Genomic DNA, 15841 nt, shown 5'->3' on the forward strand with positions numbered 1-15841 from the left:
CACCACCATCATCATCATCATCATCATCAAGTATATTTTCTTGCTTTTTATGACTCACAAATATGTAGCCAGTGTTGTGTCAAAGGCATAAGAGGGAAAAATCCTGTGTGCAGTTGAATTTGAACTCTACTGACAAAATTTTGGTGATTGTTATGGTGTATTGTCAGAGTATTTTTGGTATAAGTGTCCTGTGTTCTCCAGTGGCTCATTACAGAGTTATTTTTCTTCATTTGATTTCGTTCTCCCATTTATATTTGTATTGGTAATGAAGGGAAAATATCTGTGCAACAGAGTGTATGTTAGTACTTGAAGTTGAAAACAGTAATACCTACTTAAACCCCTACCCCCTCCCAAATTTTCATTCTGTTTACTGATGAAAAGTTGGCCAATATACATCTTGGATATGCATTCACTGAAAGCAACGCAAGCACAGCACAATGGTACAATGCTGAGTTGTTGTTGCAGTGATGGCAATCACATCATTTTTATGTACATATACATCCTTAAATGTTAGAATAGAAGATACTGTACATGTGAGGTATGCCAGAACAACTGATCTGGAGGAGAATGTGTTACATGCAATTTGTGACAATTTTGCCACCAGAAGTGAGCACATTGCATGAGCTCTAGACTCAAGTCAAACAACTGCTTTGTGAAATCTTCAACAATAGCACTTGTAAGATCCACAGAAGGTACAGTTGTTGCAACCTGCTGAATGTAGTTCGAAAAGTGATTGCTAAAGTAATATGCTGAAAACTACAACTTTCCTGCTTTCATATTGTTTGCAGATGAGGCCATATGGCTTGGAGCATCATGTTCAACAGTAGACTTAGCTATATATGGGGTGACAAAAATCCACACATATGTGGTTGTCAGTCCTATTGACACAAGTTCACTGTGGATGTATGGGTGGTATTGTTGATTATTTGGTGACTGTCTTTGTGTACTTCCTGATAGTCTGCCCCCAGTAGCAGCTGAGTGATCAGCACAACAGAATGTAAGTCCTAAGGGCACGGGTTCGATTCCCAGCTGGGTCGGAGATTTTCTCCGATCAGGGTCTGGGTGTTGTGTTGTCCTAATCATCATCATTTCATCCCCATGGATGCACAAGTTGCCGAAGTGGCATCAAATTGAAAGACTTGCACTCGGCCAACAGTCTTCCTGATGGGAGGCCCTAGTCACACGACTTCCTGACAAACTGATTGGAGTCACATACAAAATATTCTTTTAGCCTGTCATTCCACAGTTGCTAGGAAATGTGCTGCAAATAGTTTGTCAGATTTTGCAGTTTCAGCATGACTGGACAACAGTACATTTTGCACTTGATATTAGAAACCACCCTGGCACGCAGTTTGGACAACAGTAGACTAGTTGAGATGGCCTTGTTCCCTGGTCAGCTTTCTCACCACACAGGGCACAATGGATTTCTTCTTCTGGGTATGTGAAGAACCCAGTTTGTGCAACTTCTGGTGATACTCAAGAAGCCATAGATTTTAGGACTGTTGCAGTTGTGGATACAGTATGCCAAACTCTTTGGATTGTTAAACATGTAAGACAGTTGATGGTGCATCATTGTGCAAACTAGGATGATCATGCTGGTTGATATTTAGAATGATATCTGTAAGGAAACAGTTCTGCATTTGTTACATATGTGCTGTATACTGACAGAACAGATTACACAAACTGAGAAAAAATTTGTGTCTGTCGTCTGAGGGTTTTTGCGTTACTCTTTGTTTTGTTATGTACAGTTTGGTGATTGCAAATTTCAAGTCACTGCTGTAAAGATATTTTCGTAGATCAAAGATAATTATGGTAGCAAATCAAATAAATAACATGTACTTTGTTAGTCTGTAAGGAGCTACTGCAGAACATGAGTTCCTTATACCAAAATACTCAGAAATATTCCTGAACAACATTTGAAATTTTGGTGGTGGTGTTAGGATTCACCCTGTACACAAGGACTGACATTTCTGGAGAGTAACCCCTTATTAGCAACACAGTGCTTTAAATTTCAGAAAAATAAATAAATTTAGCTTTCTTTTCATTTACAAATCAGTTACTGTATGGATTCAATGAAGATACAGTGTTTACTGACTTTTTAGGGACTTCATAAGGGCTTTCAATCTTTTAAATCATTCTGTGCTATACTATGTGATCAAAAGTATCTGGACATCCTCCAAAGTCATATGTTTTCCATATTAAGTGCATTGTCCTGCCACCTAGTGCCAGGTACTACATATCAGCGACCTCAGTATTCTTTAGACATCACAGTATGGTGTGCTGCGGAGCTCACATACTTCGAACATAGTCAGATGATCAGGAGTCACTTGTGTCATACATCTGTATGTGAGATTTACACACTCCTAAACATCCCTAGGTCCACTGTTTTCATTGCGATAGTGAAGTGGATACATGAAGGGAAATGTACAGCACAAAAGCATGCAGGTCAACCTCGTCTGTTGACTGACAGAAACTGGTGACAGTTGAAGAGGGTTGTAATGTATAATAGGCAGATATCTATCCAGACCATCACACAGAAAATCTAAACTGCATCAGGATCCACTACAAGTACTATGGCAGGTAGGCAGGAGGTGAGAAATCTTTGATTTCATGGTCGAGCGGCTGCTCATAAGTCAAACATCACGCCGGTAAATGCCACACGACTCCTTGCATGGTGTAAGAAGTGTAAACATTGGATGACTGGATAGTGGAAAAATGTTGTGTGGAGTGACAAATCATGGTACACAATGTGGTGATCCAATGGCAGTGTGTGGGTATGGCGAATGCCCGGTGACCATCATCTGCTATCGTGTGTAGTGCCAACAGTACAATTTGGAGGTGGTGGTGTTATGGTGTGGTTGTGTTTCTCATGGATGGGGCTTGCAACCCTTGTTGTTTTGCATGGCACTATCACAGCACCGGCCTACATTGATGTTTTAAGCACCGTCTTGCTTCCCACTGTTGAAGAGCAATTCAGATATGGCGGATGCATCTTTCAACACAATCAAGTACCTATTCATAATGCACAGCCTATAGCAGAGTGGTTACATGACAATAACATCGCTGTAATTGACTGGCCTACACAGAGTTCTGACCTGAATCATATAGAACACGTTTGGGATGTTTTGGAATGCTGACTTCGTGCCAGGCCTCACCAACCAACATCGATACCTCTCCTCAGTGCAGCACCCCTTGTAGAATGGGCTGCCATTCCCCAAAAAACCTTCCAGTGTGATTGAACGTATGCTTGTGAGAGCAAAAGTTGTTATCAAGGCTAAGGGTGGGCCATTAACATACTGAATTCCAGCATTACTGATGGAGGGCACCACAAACTTATAAGTAATTTTCAGCCAGGTAACGAGATACTTTTGATCACATAGTGCATTACACAAATTTGATACTTATGACAGAAGAGTTAACTGGAAGGAGTGGTTACAGTCCTATCCCAGGCCAGTATGAGAACATTTTTTTCCACAAGCAACTTATCATTTGGTGTGCCCCCCCTCCACTTTTTCCTCATACACTTTCACCCATGTGATTTTTCACAACTAACTGGGATACACACAGTATGCAAGCCTTGCATTTGTGTTGCCCCATGCACTGCTACTAATTTTGATACATCCTGCATAGAAATCTTACAGATGTGACAAATCTGGCCCCATTCTCAGCTTGATTACCCAAGTGGCAGCTTGTGTTGCTTGTGCCTAAAACCAGCCCTGGTCCTATCTACCAAACAAAAACAGCTCATAGACATGGCATGAGAAAACAGCTCATTTGGATAAGATATCATATATCCACTTCTTTTAATTCTATTTGTTAAGGATCTTCCTAAAAACCTGTCATCATCTGTAACTATGATATTAACTGATAATGGAAACCTAGTTAGCTTCTCCTAACATTTCTCTGCTGGACATGTGTGTTGACCTAGACAACAACAGTGAAGGGCAATGACCCTGACCCTTGTGTGACAGGAATAAAACAGCTCATATGAGTATCATACCATCAAAGAACCATTCAACATATCTAGAATCAAGAGTTATTGAAAATAAAGCTATTTAATGTGTCAGTGAAATGAATTCCTTGGCCGCTCTATAACTAATGCTCTACAGTGGAATACACTCAGCAATATAGAGCTGAGCAGTTTGAGCAGCCCTTGATATGCATTTAGATGACTCAGCCAGGCATGTGATCTGATTACCATTAAAACAGTGTACCTTGTTCTTGTCAACTCAATAACTTCACATAACCTTCATTTTTAGGGGTCAGAATGCAGGAGACATTTGGTATAAAAAATATGTATCCGATGATCATGATGTGATTAACACTGCAAACAGTTACAAAGCCAATTCTTTAAAGAAAATCCTCTCTTGTGCATTCATTTCTCTGAGGTAGTTTCATTTGTAAGTAAGAGTATACAGTGACTTGAACAAAATAATAATGTGCATGCTCACCGTAGTCTTAATAGTGGTATGTTCATCTCACAACCCAGAGTCAGTAAATGCCATAACAGTGTGAGAAATGTATGCAACATGTAATAATTGCCATATCTGGTGAAAGAAAAATAAGAACTCATTTAGCTGAGTTCACATAATACTGGGTGAGCATTTTTCCATCCAGCTGATGAATTTTTTCAGGCAAAATTATTCTCAATATCTCTTTAACACAGAGTACTACACTGCCATTTTTTGTCCTACGGAACTTAGGTGTGGCTCTCAATTTTAAATTCTCAATAATATTCTGCTGCATTCTGGATTCACATATTAGATAAAAAAAAATTGATAAGTGGAGAGGAAAAACATAAATTTTGTAGCCTCTTGTCCTAGTGTTATGGTCAGTTAAGAAAAATTAAGAAAATGTGACAAGAAGCCATGATTTTATAATTATAAAAAGACAGCTCTTCAGTAAGTGGATGAAAATGTGATCAATACAAGCATAGTGGTGTGAAAGTTCCAAAAATCAGTGGCCTCATGAAGTCATCCTACATAAAAAACAATAGATGATTGGTTGCAGGAACACACATTCACTCTCATTGCTGCTTTTGATTGTCACATTTATCCCACCACCTTTGTTCATCGACATATTTTCCATAGCAGAATTACAAAGGAGTACATCATTAATTACATATACTGTAATGGGCTGCAATGAATCTTTGAACATATCTATGAGGATTAGGAGTTTTTAAATCTGTGTGCTGGGTAAATCTCAGCAAAATCAGTACACTCTTGTACAATCCAGGGTAGCTTTCCATTACTTATTTTTATTAATTTCCATGTCATTTTGGTTATAGTCTGTTGGACTTGCTCAGTATCTACTACACCCACACAAGTTGTTTTCTGACCTCCAGGATTGTATATGAACTTATTAGCCTCACAGCACTTCATTGTACACTACTGGCCATTAAAATTGCTACACCACAAAGATGAAGTGCTACAGACATGAAATTTAACCGACAGGAAGAAGATGCTGTGATATGCAAATGATTAACTTTTCAGAGCATTCACACAAGGTGGCAACACCTACAACGTGCTGACATGAGGAAAGTTTCCGACCGATTTCTCATACACAAACAGCAGTTGACCGACGTTGCCTGGTTAAACGTAGTTGTGATGCCACCTGTAAGGAGAAATGCGTATCATCACGTTTCCGACTCTGATAAAGGTTGGATTGTATCCTATCGCGATTGCGGTTTATCATATTGCTACATTGCTGCTCATGTTGGTTGAGATCCAATGACTGTTAGCACAATATGGAATCGGTGGGTTCAGGAGGGTGATACAGAATGCCGTGCTGGATCCCAACGGCTTTGTATCACTAGCAGTTGAGATGACAGGCATCTTATTCGCATGGCTGTAACAGATCGTGCAGCACGTCTAGATCCCTGAGTCAACAGATGGTGACATTTACAAGACAAAAAACATCTGCATGAACAGTTCGGCAACGTTTGCAGCAGCATGGACTATCAACTCGGAGACCGTGGCTGCGGTTACCCTTGATGCTGCATCACAGACAGGAGCACCTGCGATGGTGTACTCAACGACAAACCTGGGTGCACGAATGGCAAAATGTCATTCTTTTGGATGAATCCAGGTTCTGTTTACACCATCTTGATGGTCGCATCCGTGTTTGGTGACATCGCGGTGAACGCACATTGGAAGCGTGTATTCGTCATCAACCCAGTGTAATGATAGGGGTGCCATTGGTTACATGTCTTGGTCACCTCTTGTTCGCATTGACGGCACTTTGAACAGTGGATGTTGCATTTCAGATGTGTTACGACCTGTGGCTCTACCGTTCATTCGATCCCTGCAAAACCCTACTTTTCAGCAGGATAATGCACAACCGTGTGTTGCAGGTCCTGTACGGGCCTTTCTGGATACAGAAAATGTTCAACTACTGCCCTGGCCATCACATTCTTCAGATCTCTCACCAATTGAAAACGTCAGGTCAATGGTGGCTGAGCAACTGGCTCATCACAATGCACCATTCACTACTGTTGATGAATTGTGGTATCGTGTTGAAACTGCATGGGCAGCTGTAGCTGTACACGTCATCCAAGCTCTGTCTGATTCAATGCCCAGGCATATCAAGGCCGTTATTATAGCCAGAGGTGGTTGTTCTGGGTACTGATTTCTCAGGATCTATGCACCCAAATTGAGTGAAAATGTAATCACATGTCAGTTATAGTATAATATGTTTGTCCAACCAATACCCGTTTATCATCCACATTTCTTATTGGTGTAATAATTTTAATGGCCAGTAGTGTATATAATGTGAGATTGTATTCTGTTTACTCACTTTAGTCAGCTGCTTTCTCTCTGATAAAACTTTTTGAGTTGCATATGAGAATACATTTATTTACATATGCCACAATTTTCATCCATATGTTATAATGAGACAAAAACATGTGCAACTGATATTATTGATTTAATGTAAGCTGGTGGAACTATGAGGTACTGTCTATTGGATCCTTTGTATACACTGTTGTCCATGAGTATTTATATGATAGTTTTTTTTTCAGAAGTGATGTATGTCTCTCTCCACCTGAAACAATGGTGACAACACGACATATACCTATTTTAGTGACCAGCACATGCAGTGTACTACTTTAAGTAATCTTGCATCATGTGAAGTTTTTGTTTTTGGATCAACAGCTTCTGTATCAATTTCTTAGCTTCAGGCACAAACCAAAATAAAAATTCAGATTTACTGTACAGTCATTTTATTGCACAGAATTACTAATACTCATTACAAATGAAGAATACATTTCAAATATGTTTTTAAATTTATCAAAAAATTGTAAGTATTACCTAATGATTGTGGGACTGAAAAAAGTGGTTCAGTTGTTAAGGTACTATAAGGTTCAAACATGCATCCTGCAATCCAGATTTTGATCTGTCATGGGTCCCTTAAATCATTTTAGACAAATCCAATGATAGTTGTGTGAAAAGGGTCTTGATTATGTTTCTGCCCATACCTTGTCCAGGCAGAGTTGCGCTCCATCTGTAATGGTCTCATAACCAGTGGACTGTAACTTTAACCTCACCTCCCCCACCCCCATATATCATGTGATATTAATGAACTGTTAAATGAGTAGTAAATGTTTAGATGCTGATGCCCCCTCTACTCATTCTCAGCATTATTAACAACCATCCTTTCAGTGAGATGAGACAGAGCCCTTCTTCAGCATTTCCGTTTTTGTACAGCACAATCTGCCACTCTCTGCTTGTAATGAAAATTTCAAAAAAATAGCATCAGTCTTCCTCTAATAGTTGTTATCTGTTGAATACACTTCTTTTTTATGTAATACATCACTTAGATCTTGTTATGTATGTTTTACTCACGCGGTATTCTACATTTCCTTGAATGCAGAGAGTTTTTTCTCAATAGAGAAGATAACATCCAGCTGAACTTTTATATGCGGCAATTTACAAATCCAACAGATGGGAAGCAAACATTCAATTTCAGTGTGCACTGGAAATAATGAAACTGCTATACTTGCTAGAGTGATATATGAAAATATGGCAGACAGCAAAGGCTCATGAATCGAATCTTCCAGTTCCTTTGTCAACCAAGAAAAACTGCACAGTAATGGAAAACCAGAAATGTAACAAACTGAAACAGAAATATTGTAGATTTTTCAACCTGTATCTTCTGTATAATCCTGAATGTTTTTGAAAATTCCAGTTCCTGTTCTTTCTGTAATTTGTTCAAATTTAATGAAAGATGCAGGTAGTTACAAAAGCTTGAGGTTGCATACTTCTTTTTGTGATGTTGTCTGCTCCAGTGAGCATCTGCTACCTGTAATCCAGTTCATACAAAATGGAAGATACATAATTATTTTGTCTGTTGTGAAGGCAGTGGTCTGCAGACAAATATGAAATATTCTGTGTCTTTTTTTGTGGAAAGTCTCTGGTGTACTTATGCACTGTCACCTAGTAAGAAAAACACTTGGTTATGGAATATCAGGCCAGGTATGTTGCTGGATTGATAGTCACTGAAAGAGCCAAAAGTGTCATTGGGTATATTGCAAGAAAATGTTAGAGGACAATTACTATTCACTGTACATACAAACTGTGTGATAAATGACAACAGTAGATATCTAATAAGTGATGCAGTTGTGTACATGGATGTCACATTGCTACAAAACTGCTTTATAAATAGTTCCTAGTGTAAAAACTGTAAGCTGATTCTAAACATAAGAAAGTGTGCATGTAAATAGGTGAAAGTATCCAATATGCCTTAATTGCTCCAAATTGAGGAATCAGAACAGCCATCAAATATCTATGCGGAGGTATCAGGAGTGAGGTGGAATGGACATCTAAATTCACTTGGGGGAGGAGGGACTAAAACCACATTGAGAGTATTAAATAAGACTAACTGATACAAAAAGAGGTATCCTACAAAAAGATTCATCTGACCTGTTATAGGGTACTGTTTATCAATATGAAACATTAAGTTCAGGCAGTGGAACAGTTAAAATGCAGCAAAAATATGATGTAGTTTGTCATCGGTTTGTTTAGTCAGTACAAAAATATATTACAGGAAAGTCTTGTATCACATAAAATTTATTTCTAAAATTCTGACAGCATAATTTCCAAGTTGACTGGAGAAATATATTACTTCTTCCTTCTCTCTCTCTCTCTCTCTCTCTCTCTCTCTCTCTCTCTCTCTCTCTCTCTCTCTCTCTCTCTCTCTCTCTCTCTCTCTCTGTAGGCCTTGGAAGGCTCAAAGGTTCTGACCAACTGCCACGTCAAGCTCAGCTGCTAATAGGTGTCATTGGATGTGGATATGGAGGGGCATGTGGTCAGGCACATCATTCTCCCACCCTTTGCCAGATTTTGTGACTGGAACTCTCTCCCACTTTGTGCTTACATTGATCTGTTTGTGCACCTTCTGCAAATGAAATAGGAAGGAGTCAAAAGATAATCATACACTTCATAGTGTCTTCCTTACACTGTTGTGGCTTTCAGAGCACTGAAGTAGCTGTGGAACATAATTTTTAAGGCTGTTGTGAAATAATAATGTATATTAATGTTTTATTGGAATTGGATATTATTTATAAAAATATATTATAATTTTTTATGTTCTAGATCCATAATAACAATAATTTTTAACGTCATTTTGCATATATCTTTGTATATTTGGTATTGCACTTGCATAAAATATGGAAATTTCCAAAACCATTTAACAGATAAAGAACCTTGCTAGATTCTAGTTAATATTTATGGGCATTGCATTCTTCCAATTTATATTTTTACAGGCAAAGTGGGGTATCAGTTCTTCATATTGATAATGTTACCATCCAGTCACAAGGAGATTACAAATGCTTTGCAATTAATACTGCAGGACGAGCCTCACAAATTACAACTCTGAAAGTAACTGGTAAGTTTGTATTTATAATGCATGCATTATCATGTAACTTGTTTTCTGTATCACAGACTGATGTCCTTGATCTAATTATTTTGCACTAGGACCTCCACCACAGGTGACAACTCTGGATTCAGTTATCTCTCCACTACACACAGAAGCTATACTAAATTGTGTGATTCAGAGTGAGCTACCTTATAACTGGAGCTGGGTGCGTGGAGATGAAGGTACTGATAATTTTTTAGAAGGTAAGATTATTTACTTATAAGCATGTATTGCTTTTGCTGCTTGTTTTATAAAATGGGCTGTGTGCAATAATAAGTAAAAATAATTCATGCCACATTATCAGTTGTAAACTGCATTTGTACTTTCAACAAATTTTGGCAATAGTGTTCTCATTCAGACAATCATTTCTCCTAACTTTATTCCATATCTGATTTATAAATTGTATGTCTTTTAAGTAGTGGAAACTCGAGGCTGCAATATCAAAATTTTAAGGAAAAGATAGATTAATACTTACCTTAAAGACTACATGTTAATTTGCAGACAGGCACAGTTAAAAGACACTTACAAATTAGCTTTTGGCCAAAGCCTTCATAAGAAAAAGAAAGAAACACACTCACATTAATTCACACAAGCAAGCACACCTCACTCACATCACCATTTATGGCAGCTTGGATAAGAATTCATCTGTCATGTGGAATGGAATCAGCAATCTGAATGGGGCAGTGGGGCAGGGAAGGGGGAGGATAGCAGTGTACAGGTGGGGGGGACAGAGGAACACTGTTTAGCATAGTGAACAGGACTGGACTGTCAACAGACACAGCATCAGGAGGCTGTGGGGCAGGGAGAGGGGGGAGGAATGAAAAAGGAGAGGGGAGGGGAAAGATGGGCAGGTGTGTTGGCACACAGAAAAGATGGAGGAGGTAATAGGACAGAGGGGGTAGAAATGTTGGGTGGAGGGTATGGGGACAGTATGTTATCATAGGTTTGGGCCAGGATAATTTTGGGAGCAGAGAATGTGTTGTAAGGATAACTCCCACATGCACAATTCAGAAAAGCTGGTAGTGGAGGGGAGAATCCTGTTTCACTACCCAAGCCATCTGGATGCTCCCCTTCACCCTCTTTTGCTTACATTGATGTGTATCTTTTAAGAATTTTCTAAAGCTGATCAGTTTAGTGCATAATATATTTTGTAGTAAATTGATAGTTATGACCTATAGTTGCTCATTACAGAATTTTTTGAGCATTATTTGGTTGCGAAAATTGTTTTCCCTTAATAGAAGTGTAGGTTATTACTAACAAAGTATTAAAAAATTAACAGTAATAATGTAAATATAGCTCTTATAAAGTAATATGATGTGGCATAATATTTTGTTCCATGCATATTGTAACTGTATAACAATAATGGAAATTTCTGGATGCAGATAATGTAAAATAAGGGAAAGACAACCACTCACCTATACCAGACTGATGCATAGAGCTCAAAATACACTTGAGGAAACAGCATTCACTCTAGCTTTCAAGAACTAGCTCTTTTTTTTTATAGCAAAAGTACACTAATTCACGCACACACACACACACACACACACACACACACACACACACACGTGTGTGTGTGCATGAACACAGGTAACTGCTTTCGAGTATCAGCAGTGGCCATGGGAGTGTGCGTTTGGTTGTGTGTGTTACTGTATGTTCTTCTGCTAGAAAAAGAGCTGGTGCTCATATTTTAGCTGTGATTTATTGTCAGCATTTATTGTACATTTCCACAATTTTTTTACGTTTGTTATTGACCATAACCTCAACAAAACGAAAGTTGAGACACAAAGTTCCAAGAAGTTCCATGGAAACAGTTAAGTTTATTCCAAGTTCTTCTCTTCTTGTAATGTAAAATCACTTTCTTGCATGTAAACAGCCATAACTCTTAAAACGAACATGTAAGCCTTTCAGGGTGACAAATCCAAAATTTAACAGAGAATCAGCAAGCTTATGGGAATGAAATGGGAAAAGACAGCAGACTGTGTAATAGGTTACAGCTTATTCTATGTTGAAACATTTACTGTTGTCCTATAGAAGCTCCATTATGATGAGTTTATAGTTAACATGTGGTTTCCCATGTCAGTATTTGTAATGACATGTGAATAATATTAGTCTTCTCTCATACTGCAAGGATGGTATTTTTCTAAAACCAGTATCAACAATACACATTAATACAGCTTTGTGTCATGCATCTTCTCAAGCATAAACTTATGACTGATTTCTTCAGTCAAGCACCAGACCTGCCTGCATATGTGACCAAAAACTTTAGGGAATCCTTCACCTTCATAGTACATATGTTCTTCAATCATATTTTCAGTAATGAAGGAGATTTCAATCATTCAGCAATTAGTTGGAGTAGTTAAGCAAATTGTGGGTGTAACAAGACATCCTGCAAAACAGTACTAAATGTCTTCTCTGAAAACTGCTTAGAATGGTGAGTTAGCAGCCCAGTCATGGTGGACAGCAACATGAAGTGGTTGTAGCAACAATGACAACGAGAAAGTAAAACAAACAGAATGATTTTCATGTTCAGTGCTTTAGGTAATTCAATAGTAGTGTCATATATCAAAGAGGGACGACTTGAATTATTTATATCCAAGCATGAATTTATAGAAGAAATGTTGCTCAAGTTTAGAAGAATAGTTGACCAAGTACTGGGTAGATATGTACCAACTAAAACAGTTCGTGATAGGAGGAACTTTACTTGGTATCCAGTGTCTGTAAAGAAACTTCTAAGGAAACAAAGGCAACTGCACAGTAGGTTTGCAATGAAGCTTACAGCCAAAGATCAGCATTTGCTAAATTAAACATATTTGGTTTCTAAAGCACAATATGTGAAAGCTTTAACAAATAGCAGAATTTTAACAAAAGTGCTTTCACAAAAACCCCATCAGTCTTGATCACGTTTAATGATACCAAAATTAGTGCCCATGCACTTATGGGTGCCACAGAAAAAAAATTGATGGTGGCAAAGTAGAAACAGAAATACTGATCTCTGCTTTCAAAAGTGCCTTTACAAAGAAAAATCCAGTAGGACTTCCCCAGTTTAAACCTTACACCACTAACTAGATGAGTGATAGCGTTAACAGTTTTGAGAAACAGTAGAAATTATTAAAATTGATTAAAGTTCCAGTGCCCAATGGAATCCGTATCAAATTCCATACAGAATTTGTGGCTCAAATAGCCCTTTTTATAACTACAATATGCTTTAGGTCTCTCAAACAAAGAAATGTGTCCTGTAGTTGAAGCTCATAACACATGTCTACAGGAAGAGGAGCAGATGTGATCCACAAAATTAATGTCCAATATCATTGATATCACTTGTAGGATCTTAGAAATGTGTATCCTGATACTTGTATGTGTGAGCATGACTGTGCCTAGTGTAGTGCTGTCATGTGTGTACTAAAATCACCAAATGTATCAGCACACAGGCCAGCCACTAGAGGCTGTGTGCACTCCGTGTGCATACCGGGCAGAGTCATTTCACGTGTGGAAAGGGTCCTCCCGGATGCCATGAAGAGCACAGGGTGCAGCCAACTGCAGGTGATTGCTCATGTTACTACCAATGTTGTGTGTCGTTTTGGATCAGAAGAGATTCTCTCTGGTTTCGAGTGGCTAGCAGAAGTGGTGAAGGCTGTCAGTCTTGCTTGCAGCATAGTCGACAGGACCGTCTGCAGACCTCTGGTACAGAGCCGAGTGGAGGGTCTGAATCAGAGGCTCAGACAGTTCTGTGACTGTGTAGGCTGCAGATTCCTTGACTTGTGCCACAGGGTGGTTGGATTTTGGGAATTCGTCAAGTGTCCACTACATGCAGGAGGCAGCTACATGGTTAGCAGGGGCTGTGTGGCATGGACTGGGTGGTTTTATGGGTTAGAGGGTCTTTGGAAAACACAAGATGGGCTTCAGTCACAAAGGGTGCAGGCTGAACACAGGAAGAACATTGATACAGGAACCATTGGTATAAAAGTTGTAAATTGTCGTAGCTGTGTTTGGAAAGTATCAGAGCTCCAAGTACTAATAGAAAGCACTCATGCTCAAATCATTATAGGCACTGAAAGCTGGCTAAAGCCAGACATAAGCTCAGACAAAATTTTTGCAAAGAACCTAATGGTGTTCTGAAAAGATGGGCTAAACACGGTTGGCAGTTAGAAGTAGTTTAACTTGTCGTGAAACTGTAGTAGATACTTCCTGTGAGTTATTATGGGAAGAGGTCATTGTTGGCAACCGCAGTAAAATAATAAATCGATCCTTTTACCGACCTCCCAGTTCAGATGATACAGTCGCTTAAAGGTTAGAAGAAAACTTGAGTTTGATTTCAAACACGTACCCGACTCATACGATAATAGTTGGTGGTGGCTTTAATTTACCCTCGATATGTTGGTGAAAATACATGTTTAACTCCAGAGGTATGCATAAAATATCATCTGAAATTGTGCTAAATGCATTCTCTGAAAATTATTTTTAACAGTTGGTTCAAGAGCCCACGCGAATAGTAAACGGTTGTGCAAACACACTTGACCTCTTAGCAACAAATAATCCTGAGTTAATAACCAGCATCAAAACTGATGTAGGGATTAGTGAACACAGGGTTGCCGTAGTGAGACTGAATATTGTAAGCCCCAAATCCTCAAAAAAAATAAGCAAAAAAATATCTATTCAAAAAAGATAAAAAAATCGCTTGGCGCCTTCCTGAGAGACAATCTCCACTCATTCCAAATTAATAATATAAGTGTAGACCAGATGTGGCTTCAATTCAAAGAAATAGTCATGGCAGCAATTGAGAGATTTATACCAAATAAACTAACAAACGACGGAGCTGATCATCCTTGTTACTCAAAATGGGTTAGAACACTGTAGCAAAAATAATGAAACAAACATGCCAAATGTAAACAGATGCAAAATCCCCAAGATTAGCGATCCTTTACAGAAGCTTGAAACTTAGCACGGACTTCAATGTGAGATGCCGATAACAGTTTCCACAATGAAACTTTGTCTTGAAACCTGGCAGAAAATCGAAAGACATTCTGGTCATACGTGAAGTATGTTAGCAGCAAGAAACAATCAATGCCTTCTCTGCATGATAACAATGGAGATACTATCGAAGACAGTGCTGCCAAAAGAAGATTTACTAAACACAGCCTTCCGAAATACCTTCACAAAAGAAGACAAAGTAAATAATCCAGAATTCGTATCAAGAACAGCTGCCAACATGAGTAACGTAGAAGTAAATATCCTCAGAGTAGTGAAGCAACTCAAATCACTTAATAAAAGCAAGTATTCTGGTGAAGACTGTATACCAATTATGTTACTTTTGGAGTATGCTGATGCATTAGCTCCATACTTAACATTTATATACAACCGTTAGCTCAACAAAAGATCCATACCCAAAGACTGGAAAGTTGCATAGGTCACACCAATGTTCAAGAAAGGTGGTAAGAGTAATCCACTAAATTACAGGCCCATATCATTAATGTTGATATGCAGCAGGATTTTAAAACATATACTATGTTCGAACATTATGAATTGTGTTTGTTGTGGTCTTCAGTCCTGAGACTGGTTTGATACAGCTCTCCATGCTACCCTATCCTGTGCAAGCTTCTTCCTCTCCCACTACTTACTGCAACCCACATCCTTCTGAATCTGCTTAGTGTATTCATCTCTTGGTCTCCCTCTACAATTTTTACCCTGCACACTGCCCTCCAATGCTAAATTTGTGATCCCTTGATGCCTCAGAACATGTCCTACTAACCGGTCCCTTCTTTTTGTCAAGTTGTGCCACATACTCCTCTTCTTCCTAATTCTATTCAATACTTCATCATTAGTTGTGTGATCTACCCATCTAATCTTCAGCATTCTTCTGTAGCACCACATGTTTGACTTCCATACATGGCTACACTCCATACAAATACTTTCAGAAACGACTTGCTGACAC

General features: G+C 38.7%; 1 protein-coding gene across 1 annotated transcript in view; it reads left to right on the forward strand.

The window, feature by feature from the left end:
* Positions 1 to 15841, forward strand: part of LOC126298209 (hemicentin-1-like) — a 748827-nt gene that overhangs the window by 189624 nt on the left and 543362 nt on the right. Inside the window, exons 9-10 of the mRNA XM_049989513.1 lie at positions 9761 to 9882; positions 9972 to 10115. Coding sequence (XP_049845470.1) covers positions 9761 to 9882; positions 9972 to 10115 — 266 coding nt within the window. The remainder of the gene's footprint in view (positions 1 to 9760; positions 9883 to 9971; positions 10116 to 15841) is intronic.

Source organism: Schistocerca gregaria, chromosome X, assembly GCF_023897955.1.
Source record: "Schistocerca gregaria isolate iqSchGreg1 chromosome X, iqSchGreg1.2, whole genome shotgun sequence".
Classification (NCBI taxonomy): Eukaryota; Metazoa; Arthropoda; class Insecta; order Orthoptera; family Acrididae; genus Schistocerca; species Schistocerca gregaria.